This window comes from Leptonotus elevatus, chromosome 1 (genome assembly GCF_054856555.1).
Source record: "Leptonotus elevatus isolate MCC_2025b chromosome 1, RoL_Lele_1.0, whole genome shotgun sequence".
Classification (NCBI taxonomy): Eukaryota; Metazoa; Chordata; class Actinopteri; order Syngnathiformes; family Syngnathidae; genus Leptonotus; species Leptonotus elevatus.
Genome location: NC_141239.1, coordinates 35095489 through 35115121, shown reverse-complemented (window position 1 = coordinate 35115121; position 19633 = coordinate 35095489). Strand labels below are relative to the sequence as shown.

At 38.3% G+C, this 19633-nt stretch overlaps 1 protein-coding gene across 4 annotated transcripts in view; it reads right to left on the bottom strand.

Annotated features, from left to right (window-relative positions):
- Positions 1–19633, bottom strand: part of map4l (microtubule associated protein 4 like) — a 76637-nt gene that overhangs the window by 7757 nt on the left and 49247 nt on the right. For 2 of the 4 annotated variants that reach the window (XM_086094763.1, XM_086094733.1), the window contains 8 exons: positions 18375–18721; positions 16367–16555; positions 14766–14880; positions 13294–13353; positions 11685–11941; positions 8501–8557; positions 1468–1560; positions 56–137 (listed from right to left, as the gene is read on the bottom strand). In XM_086094763.1, the coding sequence (XP_085950889.1) occupies positions 56–137; positions 1468–1560; positions 8501–8557; positions 11685–11941; positions 13294–13353; positions 14766–14880; positions 16367–16555; positions 18375–18721 (1200 nt within the window). The remainder of the gene's footprint in view (positions 1–55; positions 138–1467; positions 1561–8500; positions 8558–11684; positions 11942–13293; positions 13354–14765; positions 14881–16366; positions 16556–18374; positions 18722–19633) is intronic. The other 2 variants (XM_086094742.1, XM_086094753.1) reach the window with 2 other exon arrangements.

Genomic DNA, 19633 nt, shown 5'->3' with positions numbered 1-19633 from the left:
CTAAAAGAAAAGCCCGGTTCGATTGGTTGAAGAACTCGCGCGCAAGAGAGACAACCTGGCTTGTGCTTGATGTTGTCCTTGGAGCCACATTTGGATGTGACCTTGCTCACATCGACCTTCTTGTTGAGGATCTGCACCTAAGGAGCAGAGATTTCAAAAAATGAAAATTCCATTACTGCAAATATCCACACTGATCAATCCGCCATCCATGATGCTGCACATCTGGCCCATTTATAGAGAAGATTAAAAAAATACCTTTTCCTGAGTGTGGGAAATGACACTCACCCTCAGTGCTGTCAACTGCATTCAGAAAGAATGGTAAGCTAATTATTTCAAATCATGATTAGTGTTGAAAATGATGTTTGAAATTTAGTATTGATATATAAGATGCTCTATACGGCATGAATGCATATGCAAATAGAATATTTGAGTGCTGTATGACTACTAACCAAAGAAGTATAAAGGAGTTAACTCAAACCTATCTTCAAACTAATTATAATGTGTGCGTTATATGGAAAATGAATTACAATCTTTCATTTTTGAAGCTTTTTGGGGAAGCACACTTAGAAGTAAATACCGCAATAAAAACAAAAAAGGAAAATGACATAATGCATTCATAAAAAGGATAAAAGTGCTGTCAGGACTGTCAAGTATAATAAAACTCATACAAACCTTCCTTCAGAATTACTTTATCCCCAAAAAGTTTTCGTAAGACAAAAAAAAAAAATTTGAGGTAGGAAAATGAAGCACCCTAGACAAACCCCTGGATCGATGTAAAGTTGTTAATAGTACTTTCTTTTCTTATTTGCTATTAGAAATGCATTTTCTAAATGTGGGGTTGTATTCCCGTCTTCAAGTTTTGTCTGAAAGTCTCGGAAAACTGCTCAATGACAAAAGTATTAAAGAAGTTTATTGCCACTATGACCTTGTTGTTTTGTTGGGAGTCGGGACAAATACAAAATATGCATATAACTATTTCAATTAATAAAGAATGACTTCTTTTAAGATCCCATTCAGACGAGTTCAGCCTAAAATTATTTTTCAACAAGATCAAGATTGGTTGTAAAACTACCTGTGATGGCACAAATCATGCATTTGGATACATGCAGTAGAGTTAAGGCACATATTAACTCTATAACGATGATGAATGCTAAACTTTCACATTCATCACCAGGCACAGTAAAGCAACGACACAAAACATACCTTTAAGAGTGGCGGGGGGGATTTAAAACAGCAGTGTGAAGCTTACTAACGTCTACATGATAAAATATGCACACAGCCATGTAGCATTACATACCCAAACTGCTGTTTTGTTTTGTTTTTTCAGAAAGCAATGTAGGCTTTTCGTGGCTGCTACAGGATAAAAAGAGCTTCTTAAATACACCACCAATTTGGAATTTGCTTAAATAATGATGTCAAAGTCTCATGCCAAACCAGTCTACTCTCATCAGCAGCAGCTTTACTTACATTGCCACCTCCAGGGACATGTTTGATATTGTCCTTGGAGCCACAGCGAGACGTGACATGGCTGAAGTCCAGCTTTTTGTGCACTATCTGAACCTAAAGACAGTCAGGGAGACACATAGGCAAGCAAGAAAATGATAGGTATCAGAAAGAGGTGTTAGGAAAGGAAGAATACAGACAGAAATAGAAAGCGAAAGAGAGATGAGAGCAGCAGATCAGCTGGCAGCTTTAAGTTCACAGGAAACTTGCACTGTTATGGAAGTGTTTCTGTCATCCAAATCAAAAGCTTCCTCTTAAATTAGCTCAGTGTTGAAACATCAGGTAAATGGAGCTGATGCATTAGACTGCGCTTTTTGCAACCACCGCTAGGCAGTCTTAAATAGAATGGAAGAAGCTAATTCAATTCCAGTTCCAAAAATGAATGTTGAATATGAAAAAGATGACTGACTGACTTAATAACAAAGCGCTTCCATTGACAGCATAAGATAAAGCTAGCAAAGGACAGGTGAGACAGAGCACATGCAACACAATACGCTACTACACAAAACATTCAGGGCGAGTTGTTTGTGGCAACGCATGCCATTCTACACAGAAAACTAAATGTTGTTGAAGTCACCAGGTTTGAGCAAAGACTACCAGAATGTTTGACTAAGGATGGTACGCACACACACACACACACACACAAAAGAACATCGATTTCCTCTGCAGTGTCAGGTCAAGGTCAAGCCATCATCATGTTTGACGCAATTTGAGACTACAGCAAAAACTTGCGAGGCTTTGGTCTAACTCAGCCAATCACTATTGCGTGTTTTCCTTTTCACTAGCTTTATTTTTTGTTATGGTTATTCCAAATGAAGCACCAGCTTCCACTGAGCATACTTAGATACAAACATGAAGAAAAGAACAAGAATACATAGCAGACTTCATATTCCCATTTAAAATCAGTGCCTCACAACTTCGTGTGTAAGCCTTATGTAGTATAGCAGAAAACAAAATAAAGTGAGAAGTCCAGGAAGTGTAGCTAACTGCTACATTTAGCACTAGCCGCTAGCAACCTGTCCACTACCAGACATTTGAGTGTTGTGACATTGCATACTAGGTTAAAGCTGCTCAATGTAGAAAATTGCCCAAAAATATTTTTACAATAGCCTTTTTATTTGGCCATTTACAACTCAAACATCTTCTAATTAATAGATTAACAACGATCCTTGGCTGTTCACGATTGGGTACTCCTGCAAAATGTGGCCAATAGTTTTCACAGTGGATTCGGGTTTGAATTGCCCGCCCTCTGTCTGCGTATGTGGCGTCATGCACAAATTGTGTCGGTGACGAAGGGAGTGTGCAGTTTCATTTTCCGGCCACATGTGGCAGTAGTGATTTGAAATAAAATTTCCTGATCATCAGTGAGGTACATCTGTGACTTATTATTTATTACCTCTTCAAGTGTCATTACAGCATGTTTAAGAGTGTGCATGTTTTAATGTATTAATATTAGTGACAAAATTAGTTTTATTCTTGTTTTACTGTTAGCAATGTTACAATACTCGCGAGGAGTAGACAGTTTGCTGAAACTGATGTGGTAAGAGAGACCATTAAGGTTTCATTGCTTTTCAACACGTCATGTCTCCTTACATTTCACTTTAATCAATTGTTTCTCATGCGACACGCAAAGAGAAATTAATATATGAATAAAGCTCCATATGCACAACAACAAAAAGTGAAGTACACTGGATAATAATTTGTAGTAAATGTTCCACAGCTCATTTGGTGTTTATGAAGTAACATTAGAATTAAACACGAGGTAAAACTACAGAAAACAGCCCCTGTCTTTGTGTATGCGTGCAATCATCCCCTTCCGAATTTTACTTGGTATCGTTTCAGCCAACACGTTGATAGTAAATAACATGGTTTGGGAACAATAAAAGTCACGGCTGAAGCAAGACAAATGCATCAAAATTTATGTCTGTCAGACGTAATATTTCATCCTTTCATTCATTTAGTCCTTATCAAATGCACTTAAAGGCATTAAGAGGCTGTAAAAACACAGAAGTACTAAAAGATAACATAATTCAAAATACTTTAAGCGGGCATGTGTGCTACCTTGCGCTATCTTGAGAAATATAGGTTTTCTTCCAGTTACTGTTTTGCTGCAATCTGCCTCACCATATTTGTTTCACAAGTGCTTAAATTATTATTATTTTTTTTCATGTAGTCAAATTTTGCATGCAGTGGCACTTGCGTGTTGACATCCTAATGGCCCCCCTACTTGCACAACCTCATTCTTTATTCAACTGTGTTGTTATCTTTCAAATTTGTCTGTAAATATCTCCAGTTTGACTGATGATTTGTTGCTTTGTTAATCTTATGGCAAAATCCTAGCACTTACTGAAAGTCCGTCGTAAAGCGAAAGGACCACATCACCACGTAAGCTGAGTAAATTTGTTGAAAATCTGACAACAATCATTTTAAATACAGTATTTAATTATATAAGATGATTGACCTTTTTCTACAAAGAAATAATACTATAGTATTATTACTATAATATTACTATAATAATATTATAGAGGGAAAATGTAGTCAGGCTAGCAGTGTCATGAATTCAAATAAAAATACAATTAAAATCTTTAAAAGAGACAGACTGGGTGAAAGAAAAATGAAGCAGCGGGGAGCCACCGATGACAAAAATGGCCAAATACATGACTGCCAAGCCAGCACAGAAGCTACTAGAATCCTCTTCCCAGAACAACTCAATTGCACTCAACAATATAAAAAATCATGCACACAACATCAAAGGAAAAGTGTCATGTACGTAAGACAGTATTTGGCAGATAAGACACACAGTCATCCTGTACAAGTGAGCAACAAAACAGAGTGAAATGAGCTGGACAATTAATTTTGCAGCCAATCAAGCAGCACTAAATGTAATCAGTTATTCCACTTATAGCACTTGATCTCATAAGGGTCGCAGGTGAGCTGGAGCCTATCCCTGGGTGCAAGATAGGGAATGCCCAGGATTGGTCACTAACCAATCACAGGCCACATAGACCTTCATACTCATGTTCACAACTTCACACCGATGCACAATTTAGAGTCTTCAATACAAATGACGTATTTTTTTGCCCGAGTTCCAACATTGCCACAGAAAGGCAAAACCATACATTTAAAGACAACACCTCAGACAGTAAGAGTACAGTAGTTTTCCTGGAATATACTGTAGTGTAGACTGTGCTACAAAGTCACAGAGAACCATCCTTTTTTTTCTTTTTTTTTTTACTTTTGTCTTTTATCAAAACCTCTCATGCATAGTGTGACTTGCTGCAATCCCTCCATTCACTATAGATATACTTACTTATCTCTACAGCCCCACAGCAGGTAGGCATGAAATGCCGTCTCCCATTCTCTGTCTTCATCTCTTTCTCCAGGATGAAAATGGAATGCTGACGCAAGTGGCGTGGCAACAGCATAGAATGACTCACTGAGAAGCATGCACACACTCACACGTGTTCACACACACAGAGACAAAGTCTCACCTTTCTCTCGAAAATATAGGCTCTAAAATTCTCTCTAAATTATAATACCGGTACCTTATAGCTAATGCAATATAGTTGGAGTAAATTTTTTTTTTAAAAATTCCAAAACAACCAAAAAGCCTCATGCTCAACAGTTAATAGCTATCACTGACGTCTAATAACATGTGATCATCTGCAAACCTGAACCGAGTTCACAAGCGTGGATAGTTTTCAGTGTTGGTCTACAATTTACCATTAACCTAGCTCCATGTACATGCGTTAGATTAGCGGCATGGGGCTGTTTCCCTCACACATTTACTTTGCTACTGGCTCAATTCCCACAATTAAATGAACATCTCTCTCAGCTACTCCAACATCCCTAAGTGATATTTGAGAGAGCAGGAGTAGAACTGAGTAATTCAGTCATAAATTTCCAGGGCCACCTTCCGCCATGTCCATTTCATCTGCTTATAATGTATTTCCAGGCAGGTTCTCTTTGTAACACATGCCCTTCTTCAGTTATAAGGGCCACTCAGAAACAATTGAATGCTTTGACCAGCCATACTTAAAAATTACAGGGTGACAAGATCGGCCCAATTTACTGCCCAAAAAGAGCACTCATGAGTGAGTGGGGAAGACTTTGTAAAAAAAACAAAAACAAGTAAGACACACGTTGTTTTTTTGAAAGCAGGATAATTGATGAATGGAAGGATTACATAAAGGCCTCAATGCACGGGGCGAGGCCTCATACTATTGCTTGTAAAATCACATAATAATGTGATCTACAGTATGTGCGATTCTATTGGCTCTCAAATCTGCCCAATGGACTGCCAGGCACATTACTGTACATTGTAAAATCTTGATTAATGTGCACCAAATAAATAAATACATATATAAATATATATTGTTTTTGTCTATTATAGTGCCCATATTTAATGATGTTGCATACAGTATTCTTTAGTGCGATTGTGAAAGATGATGGTTCTTCATCCTCATGGTGATCTATACAGTATATACACTTACAGTTTACTGTAGTTACCAGTAAAACTTTAGGGCCTGTCCGGCACCTTTACCCTCTAGAATTCCAGTTGTTCCCAATTAAACGGACAGTGTGTAGAACATTTTAAAAATGAAAAAATATACATGTTCTATCACATCAATGTACTTTTTTTTTCAATAGGTCTCGTAATTGCTAATAATTTTACATAGTGTGTGCTGCACCTTACAGGAGGCTGACATGTTTCACTGCCTTCTTTCTCCTACGGATACCCAAAGATGAAGAACTTTGCGAACTTAATAATTGGTGGTAGGCTTGCGAAGTGTGATCTCTCTGAGTCACCATAGTGCATGTGCTTCAAAACGCACGCGCGTCGAATTGAGGTCATTGCATTCTATTGATTCACCGCTACATGGAAAACATTTCTACACATTGTCTCTTAAAGCAACAATCAAAATACTGTATACTGTATTCTAGTTTGTGACATGGGTAAAAGTTTTTAGAAGAACTAGGCTTGTTTAAAAAAAAGTGTAATCTGCACACAGTGGAGTCAATTATGGAAAAAGATCGCTCGAAGATATTTAAAGAAAAAAACTGTAGCGTGATTAGATATACTGAACACTTTTAAGTATGAGTGTAATGGAAATGGAGAGGAACCTAAATGAAAGTGTGGATTTTAATACTGATTAATCCATGAATTGTTATGTTAAGTACGCTATATACACGGGAGCTGCAGCAGGAGGGAGATGATCTTTGAGCTAATTCCAGAAGTAGTCCTAACACATTGAGAGGGAAATGACTCTTTGCAAGGAAATGTTCCATTTCAGCCTGATGAAAATGCTAATTGCAAGGAGTTTGAATGTGCAGTTTAGGAATTACAGTTTTTTTTTTTCTGGGTGCCAAAAGATTCAGAAATTTTAAACAAAACGTTTGCAATAGCATTGTAAACTGTGTTACATAGTTCGCCTCATATCTTTCCATGTATTTGTGACTGATGCTCTCATACCACTATTTGTTTTCAGTTATTGTCATATAATATTATCCTTAAAAAAAATCGGACCCTTAGGGTGTATTTGGGATGGTTATAATAACTGATTGGTTGATTGTTGTGAATTCTGTGGAATTTTGAAATTATTTTTCATCAATTGCTTCTTGGCCTCAACGAGCAGTTGATTTGGCATCGACTGGTTTGTGGTCTGAAGAGCAACAACATGATGTCATGAGTTAGGCTAATCCATTTCACAAAGCAGGTTTAGTGAGAATCCTGAATCAATACACCCGGAAATGTGGGTAACTGAAACCAGAGGAAGAGGTAACTCTAGCCTGTATCATAACAAGAGGTGATTTAAGCTCTTGGTCAGTTGCCGTAGTAACAGAGTAGATGAACCTAACCTGGTCGGTAGCAGGTTTAACACAATTAACCTCGAGTGTTTCCCTGTACCCGCTTCCTTTTAGCCACACACGACATTTCATTTCCTCATTCATAAAGTCTACTGCGGCGAGTTTTTGCTTAAATACGCCTATAGCCTAGAGCGTAAAGTCCACTTTTGTCACAAACATGTCATGTCCTTTTGACAATGGCCCTATTGGTGAAGGTGCCGCATTAATGCGCAGGGAATTAAATATTTGTCGTGAACATTTTTATCAGACCGTGCATAGGTATGCTGGCCTTTATTTTTTGTTTAATTATCTTTTTGAACGATACATTACCAGCCGTAGTCATGTGCTCACATCACAGCATATATTGTGTGTTGTGCTCCGTTTTTTTCTTATACCCGTTTGAATAATCTTTTTTTTTTTTTCATCTTAAGTTTTTTATATGTCATCTTAAGTCAAGTGTGCTTGGCCCTCGCCGGACTACACCTTAATGAAATAAATGAATGAGCTACCATTCCCCTGTAATATTATTATGATTGCAAAAGACTACATTTAAATGTACGCATTGACCCGAGCAGCAATGTTCTCCCACGCCGCCTCCCTCTATGGGGCGCTGCTGCGGTGTTGCACTTTTTTTCTAAAGACATGTTCAAATTCGCCATATGATCAGATTTAGATTTCCAACTGGGAGGGGTAAAAAAACACGGAAGCAGAGGGCGGCGCCACCCTCTGCTTCCCCGTTGCCATGGTGACTCATCGAATCAGGTAACGCCAGGTGAAACTACTCTGCGTTGATATAACTACCTCAAATCAGCTGTCCTGGAACCGAAAACACAGAGTTTCCTATCTCAGTGTATGTCAACTCACTGTTCAAGGGTCAGTCTCAGTGTTTGTTGAACCTGCTTTGTGAGATGGACCCCTGATGTCCATCTAATCCTTGCAGACCTCCTCTATATTGTACAAAAGCTGCGTCATTGAGGTAATGGAAACAGGAGCTCAGAACATTCAGAATATATATATTTTTAGCCTTCCTGGACCTTACTGCATCTTTCATTGGCCATAGGACACAATGATTTACAATATGTGGTCAATGCAAAGAGGAGAAGGAAGTTAATGGTGTGTAGAAGTGAATATGTGGCTGGCGGACACTTACTCTGGCCTTGGAAGGATTGGATGGGTCTGTTGTCTTGTTGTTCTGTATGGAAGAAACCTGGGGAGACACCCACCCCCTGGTCAATAAAACTTGAACTAGAAAATCTTGCTCTTTGTACTTATACTGTATATGGGATCATTAGCTTCATTATGAAACATGCTAAGATGGTGTACTTAAGATGCCTGTTTGATTAAAGTTGAAACGTCTTCAACAACCAAGAAGAAGCCAGTTTACATGATTCAAAGTTTTGCAGCTTACCATGACCTGGATGACAGAGAATCACCACACTTTCCTCTCTTTATTGGCTTTGAAGTAACAAGGACTTGTACTACAGCTGGCCAATTTACTTCTTATGAGTCAACTGTCCAAAAAGTTTGAATGACTTTTTTGAATGACTGACCTTTACTTAAAATGTCATTTCTGAACCGAAATGTCCTATTTTTGTTTTGTCTTGTTTTTTAATTCTACACTTAACTTATTAACTGCCATTGACGCCTATAGACGTCAAAAAAATAATTTTAACGATTTCTATTAGTTTAACATTTTTCTCCACTTTTGTTAACAAAGATATGAAAACCTAGAATGTTTTTTATTGCACATTTAGAACAGATATAAAATGTGTTATTAATCGCGAGTTAACTAGTGAAGTCATGCAATTAATTACAATTTTAAAAAAATCACCTGACGCCCCTAATTTTTAATAATCTTTTCTTTTTTTAATCGTAAGTTAACTAGTAAAGTCATGCGATTAATTACAATTAAAAAAAAAAATCACCCGACGCCCCTAATTTTTAAATAATATTTTCTTTAAAAAAATAATAAAAAAATAAGAACAAAAAAAAATTTGCGGCGTCAGGCGATTAAAATTTGTCAGCGTAATTAAGCGCATGACTACACTAGTTAACTCACGATTTTATATCTGTTCTGAATGTACAATAAAAAAAATTCTAGGTTTTCATACTCTGTTAACAAAAGTGGAAAACATGTTAAACTAATAGAAATATTCCAAATTAATTTTTGACATCTATAGCTGTCAATGGCAGTGAATTATCACATTTTGATTGCTTTGTTTCAAATGGTGTTTTGGTGAAACACTACTGTGAAATTTGAGATTTAATAAGCAATATGAAAAAAACAAGACATATAAGCCAAATATCAAACATCAAAACACAAATTGAGTCAGATTGCTTGTTAGTTAAGATGAAAAAGGTTACTAAACCAGTGAGCCTATGTTGGAAGCAAAACAATGCATGAGGGTACATAATAGACAAACAAATAGCATCACTAAAGACCAAATGAGCAAGTGCAAATAATTATGATGCAGGAGGTGATGTGCTGGACCGTGTATGTCATTTAGCTTCACTAAGGTTGGTCAAAAGAAGAGAACCGAGAAGGAGAGGGGATTGAATTTATTACAGAGCACTAACAAGAGCAAGAAAAAAAACACTTGAAGAAGACACACATATAGGTTCTTTTTTTGTAGATAGTGCATCAAGCCAAGCGCAAATGCCAACGCATCCTGAGGCGCGTATGCTAATTTGTCTCACCGGTTGTCTCAATTTGGTAGCAGAAATTCAGTCTAAACTTACAACTACTCAGACCATGTCTTGGCACAGGGTAGACAGGCAGACAGATACCGAGCTCCATGGACATATTTAAATCACAATCGGTTATTACCAAGGAATTCTATATTTAGTACGTGTACTAGGTCACACATTGTCTGTTGCCGCATCATGGCCAGAGCGGCAATGCTCCGCTCATGCATGGATTGCTCCGATTACGCATCGTCCTCTGAATGATATCATGTTGCCATGTGAGACTGCAAGTGAGCCACTTTCATCGGAGGTGAGTGAAATAAAGACTCCACAGTAGCACAATCCACCCATAGTCAGAGCTGAAGGACTGCGCTATGATATGAAATGATCAACACCGGCCTAACCTGCCTCCGGTGCCGCCCCGCAGCACAAGATTTACACATTCACGAAAACAGAGCCGAACATCTTCTACAAGCTCTCCTCCGAACAGGTTTTGATGTGTTCCTTATATACCTTCATTAACATTTATCAACATACAAGGCAGAGCAACACATTAATAATCTGATATAATGATTAAAATGTGACATTTGAATAGGAGGAAAATGCACAAGGTTATCACACCATCCCACCTTTACAGGTACTTCGCCTTAATTGCCCTATCGATGGGCCAGCAGCATCTCCCTCTCCTCTCATGGCACCAAATAGAGAACTTGGCCCCGTTAGCCCCAGAAATAGCCACAACCTAATTTTGCAAGTTTGTTTTCCACTTTGCCACCCAATGAAATGTTTTAGAATTTATAATACTAGTTTTAAAGTTGAAGGAGTTTGTTTTGTTAAAAATATGCTGCCCTAATATAAGGACATTTTCTAACTACTTACTGATAATAAAAGATGACAATTTTTATACTTGACAGGTTAGACTGATTCCCAAACTACCAATAAGAAATTTAAAGTGAAAAAAGATGAGGTCTCAGGCGTTATAATATTGAACAACAATTATACCTGCAGTAATCAATTTTGGGCCAATAATATTTGTGATGATCATAATAATAAAGACAAAGACATTTCCCCCAAGAAACATACGTGTGCACAAGGCATGACAAAGAAAAAGGGTGCACCTTTGTCACTGTAAATATAGCATGCATGCATGTACAGAAACAACGTTGAAGTGTCAGTGAAGGTGTGATACCGACCGTGAGGTGCAACTTGCAGGATGGGGGTTGGAACAGTACAAATGGGCGCAAATACAAGGCTCAAGAATGAGGACTCGACAGAGAACCATCATTACAATGAAGATGGCACATGTAAAGATTTTTTCTTTGCTTTAGATTTTGTATCTTGTAACTCAATATTGGCATACATAATGTGTGCTAATTAAGACAGCAATGGTGCGAGAATGGGATCTTATTATATTTTTACCCAATTGTGGGTTTAGTTGTGGAGTCAATAAATTAAAATGAGCTTTGCTGATTTTTAAATTTTTTAGAGATGTCACATTTTTTAAATATTAGTATGGTACAAGTTCGCAATAAATATAATCAAAGACATACAAAAATATTTCAGCAACTTTGGATCCAGTGAGGAGGGAGCAATTTGTGAACCAATCATTGCATCATGATTTACAAATGTATCTCATTTGGTTGTCCTACCTTTCCTCCGCCGGGCTGGTACTTAATGTTGTCAGTGGAGCCGATCTTGGAACGGACGTTCTTCAGGTCTGGTGTGGGCGCATTGATGGGCCTGAGGGTTCGAGGAGCACGGGGCACTGCTGGCTTCTTTTCCAGAGCGCTTTGCTTGGGGACAGGAGGCTTGGTGATGACCCGGCGACGTTGGGTGGGAGCGGCTTCACCGTTGGCTGTGTTAGCTGGAGTCGTTGGAGAAGTGGTGGAGGCTGGACGTGGACGAGCTACACACAAAACATTAAACATTAAATCTCATAAATGATGAATTGATAGTCCCATTTGTTGTGTCAATGTGACAGCCATTCCTTCAATAATGTACTAAATACAGTGGTCACATGCTACTTTGCGGGTCACTTATTGCGGATTCACCCTATTGCAGATTTTTATCCCCCCCATTTTCAATAGTGAATACCCCATAAAAAATCTTTATTTATTGTTGTCCTTTTTTGTAATATCTGAGTAAATATAAACAGCTCTTTCTTTCACTCAACACAATCTATTACACTTTTAACCAAAATATAGCATGTATGGTAAATTAAGAAGCATGTATATAGTGATAAGTTAAAAAAGAAAGTTGACATTTTACTTCCTTTAAAGGGATTAGTTCACGAAATTTTAGGCCCTTCTGCACTATAGGCATATAATGATTAAATCTTACCTTTGAAACCATGCCGATGTAATTTTTTTAATGAAATATTAGGTATTTTGCTGGCTATTTTTCTAAGGCGGAAGTAAAACGATCGGTTCAGTTACACCCCGCCTCTCCCCGGGTGGTTGCCACGCCCCTCTCGCCAAGGAGCGCTGTGTGGCTATGCAAGACCGGCCAACCGTTGTAATACAATCGCGTCTTCTTTACATGTGGAAATTTGATGGATGTTCAATTCTTCAATAAACATTTGCTCCTTGCCGCAAGAAATCGTAATGGAAGAGGAGGGGAGAAGAGGGAAGAAAGAATGAAAAGAAGAAAAAAAAAAACATCGAGGGCAGGACACGAACTGGCAACCTGCTGCATACAGGGCAAGCACATTAACCACTACACCATTTATTGAGTTAGCTATAACAGCGCAAAAGTTTTACTTGTAGTTTACACAAGTGTCAGCCAGATGGATTTTAAGACGGCTAATTGTCATTGCACTTTGGCATTTCAAATGTGAAGGATAATTGTTTGCTTTGAATTCATTTGGACAGAATGTTTACTGATAAAGGCTACTTTTAACACTATCCTGCAAGCATGGAGGTCTGAAGAGATAGTGGCCGTGTGTTTAGTCCGCATAGGTGTTGCGGTGGTGGGTCCGCACCTAATGACGTCATAAAGTGAGCACCGCTTGTTTTCACAGGTTGGGAGGGGCTTGTGCTTGGAGAGCAGAATGACCTAGAATTTTGAATAGAGCAGTGAATGGAGGAAAACACCACATGGGGGGCATGGAACGTATCACCTACAAAAAGTGAGGGAACACTGTAATGTCATTTTTTAAGGCCTAATGGACATAAGGTTATTGTGTGCCAACTTTGTGTCAAAGCAAAATGCTGTAACATTTGAAACCAGTAACACATCCATATCAGTTAAGTTTTTCACCTGTAGGTTTGGTTTTCTTGGCTTCTCCCGACTTGTTCTCAGTCTTGTCATTCTTGCTTGCTGTAAATAGGAAACAGCAAACAAATGTCACAGCACGCTTTGACAAATAAGAACCATTGGGAATATCGCGCGCTATACCGCTTATCCTCATTAGTGTCGTGGGTGAGCTGGAACATATCCCAGCTAGTGATGTGACGTTCACCAACGACTCGAGTCATTTGAACGGCTCTTCAATGGAATTCAATACAATACAGGATAGATGTGACAGCTAGACAGTCAAAACATCGCTGGTGCAGGATACACACGTGCTGGCCAATGTATGTAAAGTGTTGTACATATTTATATTGTCTTATGTTCTAAGAGAATAAAACAATATTGAATGTTATTTTTTTTAAAGACTATTCCACATGTCAAAATGAAGCAATGTTTGGCACAATTCCCAACATGCCAAATGTACCACCACCTACTATGACATGAATTCCACCCACGTCATTAAAACTTAAAACTATTTTAGAAGACCATGGTTAATGTCTTAACTAACGCCTACACACTTAAAGTATACTGTAGAGTATACACTAACTATGACATGAATTGCGATGTATCACTAGCCTCAGTATTGATTTTATGAGTAAAACATTGATGATTCAAAATAATGCTAAAAAGCATAAAAGAGCCAGTCTTTTGAACGGCTCTTTTAAGTGAACGGTTCCTGGTTGAACGGCTCCCGTCAAAGAGCCATAAGTCCCATCACTAATCCCAGCTGACTACACATTCAGTGTCGACTGTAGAAAAACAACCACACACACTCACACAGGAAGTCCGGAGCTCAGATTCAAACCCCTAGCCTCACAACTGTGAGGAAGATGTGGTAACCATGCCATCAAGACATAGCACATAAGACAATTTGTTCCAAAACAAAAACTGCTGTACGCTTGAATGCTAAACCAAGTTTTTTTCTTGTTCCATTAATTGATCATTAGTTGTAAGCATTTTAGGTGAAGTCCCAACATGGGGACTGAAGTGTGTGTGTGTGTGTGTGTATATATATATATATATATATATATATATATATATATATATATATATATATATATATATATATATATATATATATATATATATATATATATATATATATATATATATATATATATATATATATATATATATTATAGGCGGCACGGTGGCTGACTGGTTAGCACGTCCGCTGGTTGTCCATAGGTGTCATTGTGAGTGTGGATGGTTGTTTGTCTCTGTGTGCCCTGCGATTGGCTGGCCACCAGTTCAGGATGTACCCTGCCTACTGCTCGAAGCCAGCTGGGATAGGCTCCAGCGCCCCCCGCGACCCTTGTGAGGACAAGCGGTTAAGAAAATGGATGGATGGATATATATATATACTGTGTATATGTGTATGTGTATATGTATATATATATATGTATTTGTGTTATGTAAACGTGTGTGCTTTGATTTACCAGCAGTTTTGGTCCCAGTAGAAGCAGTGGAGTTGTTCTTATTGGCAACTGATCGAGGAGTGGGAGTGGCCTTTTGCACAGCTGGACGTTTCTCAGCTGCTCCACTTTCTGGAGTCTGAGAATCAAATCAAAATAGATGTAAATGATATGGGTGTTTGTGTGAGTGTGTGTGTGCCTGTGTCTGTCTAAAAGGATTATTAAAGTAGCTGTGTGCATACAAGTTCCTTTGCCGCCACTTAATTTTTTTAAAGGTCAGCAATGTGCAGAGAAGGACAGCACGGAGACAAAGTTAGCTGACCCGAGTCATTAAAAGGACGTGAAGCGGCAAGATTAATGTGTTTCCAAATAATCTTCGCTGACATAAAGCAAAGAAAAGCATGTTCAGCCACAAAAACATTGGAGAAGAGTGTTTTAAAATCAGCTTTACAAACAAACAATAGGCCGTGAAAAACAGTGCATCACAGTGTTTCACTTTTCCCCTTAAAATTGTACATACAAAACCCTATAATGATAATGTGCTTTTTTTTGTGGGGGTGTTCCAAATAATGGAAAAAAAGAAAAAGAAACTAAGATATCATTTGCACTCTAATGATCCCAGCCTTTGCCTTTGCAGCTCAAAGTTGAGCTCAAGGTGCATCCTTTTTTTTACTCATCATCCTTGAGATGTGCTGTGTGAGCTTAATTGGCGTCCAATTTACTTGGTTTAGACATGATTTGGAATGTTGTCTATATAAAGTCCCAAGGTTGCCAGTGAATGTCAGAGCACAAACCAACCATAAAGCCAAATTAGTTGTCTTTAGGTCTCCAAAGCCGGATGGTCTTGAAACACAGAAATGTGAAAGGATATGTAAAAAAATTCAAAATCAGCAGGACTCTTTCCAGAGCTGGCTGCACGTCAAGAAGAGGAAAGGGCCCTATCAAATTCAAGTAGTGCTCTGTGGAAAGCGAACCTTCCAGACGGACAACCATCTCAGCAGCAATCCACCAATTAGGCCAGTATAGTAGAGTGAAAAGCATCTATAGGAGCCTAAGACTATGAGAGAGCAAATCGTGTGGTCTGATGAGACAAAAATTAACTTTTTGTTTTTTAAACATCATGTTTATAAGAGGCACCTGGCACCACTCAAGACTTGACCAATACCATCCCTATAGTGAACCATGCCGATAGCAGCATTATGCTGTGGGGATATTTTTTTACTGGCAGGAACATCATTTAGCAGGACAATGAATACAATTGAACATCTCTGGGGAGATCTGAAAAGCGCTGTGCAGTGTGCCCCGATGCTCCCTGATGGAGCTTGGCAGCAAAGAGGAATGGCATGATCATCAAGACTTGCGGCTGTAATTAATACCAAAGGTTCATCAAAGTATTGAGCAAAGGGCGGTGTATACTGTACATGTGATGGGTTTTATTTTTAATCAATTAGCAGTAATTCCTACAAACATTTTGAATATTGTCATAATGGGTTGTTGTATGTAGAATGAAAGTTAAAAATGCATTTTGGAATAACATGACAAAATGTGTAAAAAGTTGAGCATTGTGAATACTGTCCAAATGCACTGTCAATAGTACAATACTCTTACGATCATGGCTTTCTTACTTTTGCAGATCCAGTTGCCACTGGAGGCCTCTTAGCAGCAGTGGGCGTTGCCACCTTGGGCAGAGGGCTTTTTTTATTAGCTGGGGTCGTGGTTGGGGAGGGACGTTTGGCTGAGGTGGCCTCGCCATTGGTAGAGAGTGTGGACGGGCGAGATTTGGATGCGTTTGTTTTGGTCGAAACCACCTCAGTCTAAAGGTTCAATTAAAATAAAATGATCCAAAAGGACACAGTAAGAAATCAGAGAGAAAAAAAGGATACAGAGAAGAAAAAAATGAATGTTTGGATCAAATAAAACAGGGAGAGAAATAGAAAAAGAACAAGCAGAAATGTCATAGCAAAGCTCGCACATTACAATTGCAACAGTTCATCCATTTTCTCTACTGCTTATGCTCATTGGGGTTGCGAGTGGATTGGAGCCTGTCCCAGCTTACTTTGCATGAGAGGCGGGCGGGGCCAGCCAACAGCGGGGCACCAACTCTGGTCTTTGAGTCCACCAATCCAGCATGTTTTGGATTTTTCCGGCCACACACCTGATTAATATGATCAGCATCATCTCATCAGCAAGCTCTGCAGAAGCCACGATAACGATACTGATTCTTTGAATCAGGTGTGCTGGAAGAGGAAAACATCCAAAACATGCTGGATATGGGACCTCGAGGACCGGAAGTGGTGACCCCTGATATTGACAAACATGCATTCACAATCATATTCACACCTATGGGGCAATTTCACAGTAACATGCATGTGTTTGGAATGCGGGAGAAAGCCGAAGTAAGGCCATACGAGCACAGGGAGAACATGCAAACTCCACGCAATCTTGAGCCAACATTCAAACTGTAACCACTCTACCAATCCAAACAGAGCAGTCGCAAGGTTAAAAATAATAACATATTCATCAACATATTAGCAAATTATCATCATGCTCCAGTTCCAATGAGCCGTAAATTATAAAAGCAAGTGCCAAATATGCAGCAGTCCAAATGCACATAAAAAAATAAAATCAGGTCTTAGATACTTGACATGCACAAGCACTGAATATGAAATGTACTGTAGTTGTATGTATGAAATGTTTTTTATTGGTGTATTACTGTCATATCTCTACCTACAATGTTGGACTGTTGTTAAAAAAATAATGCCAAAAAGCAGCCAGAGTACCGGTAGTTTAAAGTGGAAGTCAACCTTAAACATTTCTTGGCAATAATATGTTACATGTGACCTCACTAGTCTAACTTCTGATTAACATAACATTTGTGGAATATGAGTTATGAAGTAAAATCCAGCTATTTTTATCCACTTGCTGTGGACTGAAAATGACATCAATGTTGCTCAGGGCTCAGGCAACAACCAATCACAGCTCAGCTTCAGGCACCGACTAATCACAGCTCACCTGTTTTCTGAAGCTGAGCTGTGATTGGTTGTTACCTGAGACCTGAGCAACATTGATGGCAATATGGCTGAGATGGATAAAAATGGTTGGATTTTGCTGCTTAACTCATATTCCACTAGCGCAATATTAACCAATATTTATTTAGACTAGTGGGGCTGCATAGAACATTTTATTGTAAAAAAATAAAATAAATGGGGGGTTGACTTCCCCTTTAGCAACTTGAGAGCACTCAAAGTAATGAAAGGACATTTTTGTTTTTAACAACCTGATAACAGCTGTACTAGTAGTTTTAACCCTTATCATAATGACTATATCAGTAGAATACACTTCCATTTAATGACTACTACTAAAGAGTAATCAGTACTGTTATGTGGGGTGAATTTTCATTGCGTAAATGGATATTAAACGGAGATATTTAGTTTTTTCAATCTTCCTGGTAGGTGTACACATTGGGGAGCTGCAGAATTAGAAGTACATTGACTTTGACATAAGTCCAACCTCATATTGAGCGTGTTAGTGTGTAAAGCCAAGTGTTTGTCTCTTGCTATTCCTAGACGTGACATCCTGAGCGTGTGAGGAAATACTGAATGTGTTAAATTTGCGTGCGTGTGTATGATCCACCTTGCTCTTGCTGTCTGGGCTTGGCAGGGTCTTGCTGCCGTTGCCTGTTGGAGACTTGGCCATCCCTTTTCCTCCTTTCTCATCCTTCTTTTCAGTCAGCTTCTTTTCTTCTTCTTTGTTGGTCTTCTCTGGCTTGTCCGTCTTCTCTGCCTTCTCATTGACCTTGTTGTTTTTCTCAGCATTCACCTTGTCCACCTTTTCTTCATCTTTGAGGATCTTCTCAGGCTTCAGGTTCTTGTCTGGGCAGTTGTCTTTGTTCTGCTTCTCCGCCATCTCCTTCTTGTCAAAGGCATCCAACTTTTCGGTCTTGCTGGGCAAGCTGTCTGTCTTTTCCTTGTCAAATTTCACTGAGGATGTAAAGAATGACAAAATTTGTGTCAGCCTATTTTACCCAAGACTGAATTACGAAAAACATAGAAAAAACTATTTCCAATAATGCATTAGGAAATAAATAAATAAATAAAGATTCTTGCAGGCAACTTTATACTGGCCTGGAAGAGAATTTGAATATCAATAATCTACAGTCGCCGTCAGAAGTTTACATAGAGTCACCATTGTAGGGATTTGAACCGTTTTGTTTCCTCTGTGAATGATTACATACATCATCCATGAGTTTTCTTAAAAAATTATTGGGTGAACAAGCTTTTAATGCTTGCTTTTTTGAGTTGTTGAAAGTGAAAAAATATTCATAAATGACTGAGTTATCACACTTTAAAGGAAAAGCCATACTTTGGACAAAATCACAAGAATTGTGTGCTATTCAGAAAACTGCCATTGTGTAAAAACTGCGCATGCATAAAAAATTATATTGTTATGACTTACGGACTTATTCAAGCCTCTAACTATGTCATATGAAATATTCAAATTAGACTTTTATTTTATATATATATACAGCATAGTTAATTTTGCTGTTAGCATAATACTGCTATTATTGTCCACAGGCGGCATTAAAAAAACTAATTAAAAAAAACTATATATGTATAGATAGGTCTGATGCCACTGAACATTTTGAGTGGTTGAAAGTGAAAACATATTTAGAAATTACTTAGCTATCACACGTCAAAGGAAAAAAACATATTTTGGACAAAATTACAAGAATTTAATCAAAACAAAATAACGCTCACGGGCAAAGATTAGTGTAAATACAAACACTGCTATTAGCCATCAAATAAAGTGTTAGAAGCTAAAATACCCAAACAAACTCATGTTTCTGATCAACATTAACCGACACAATGTGATGAAATGAATACAAAAAGGAG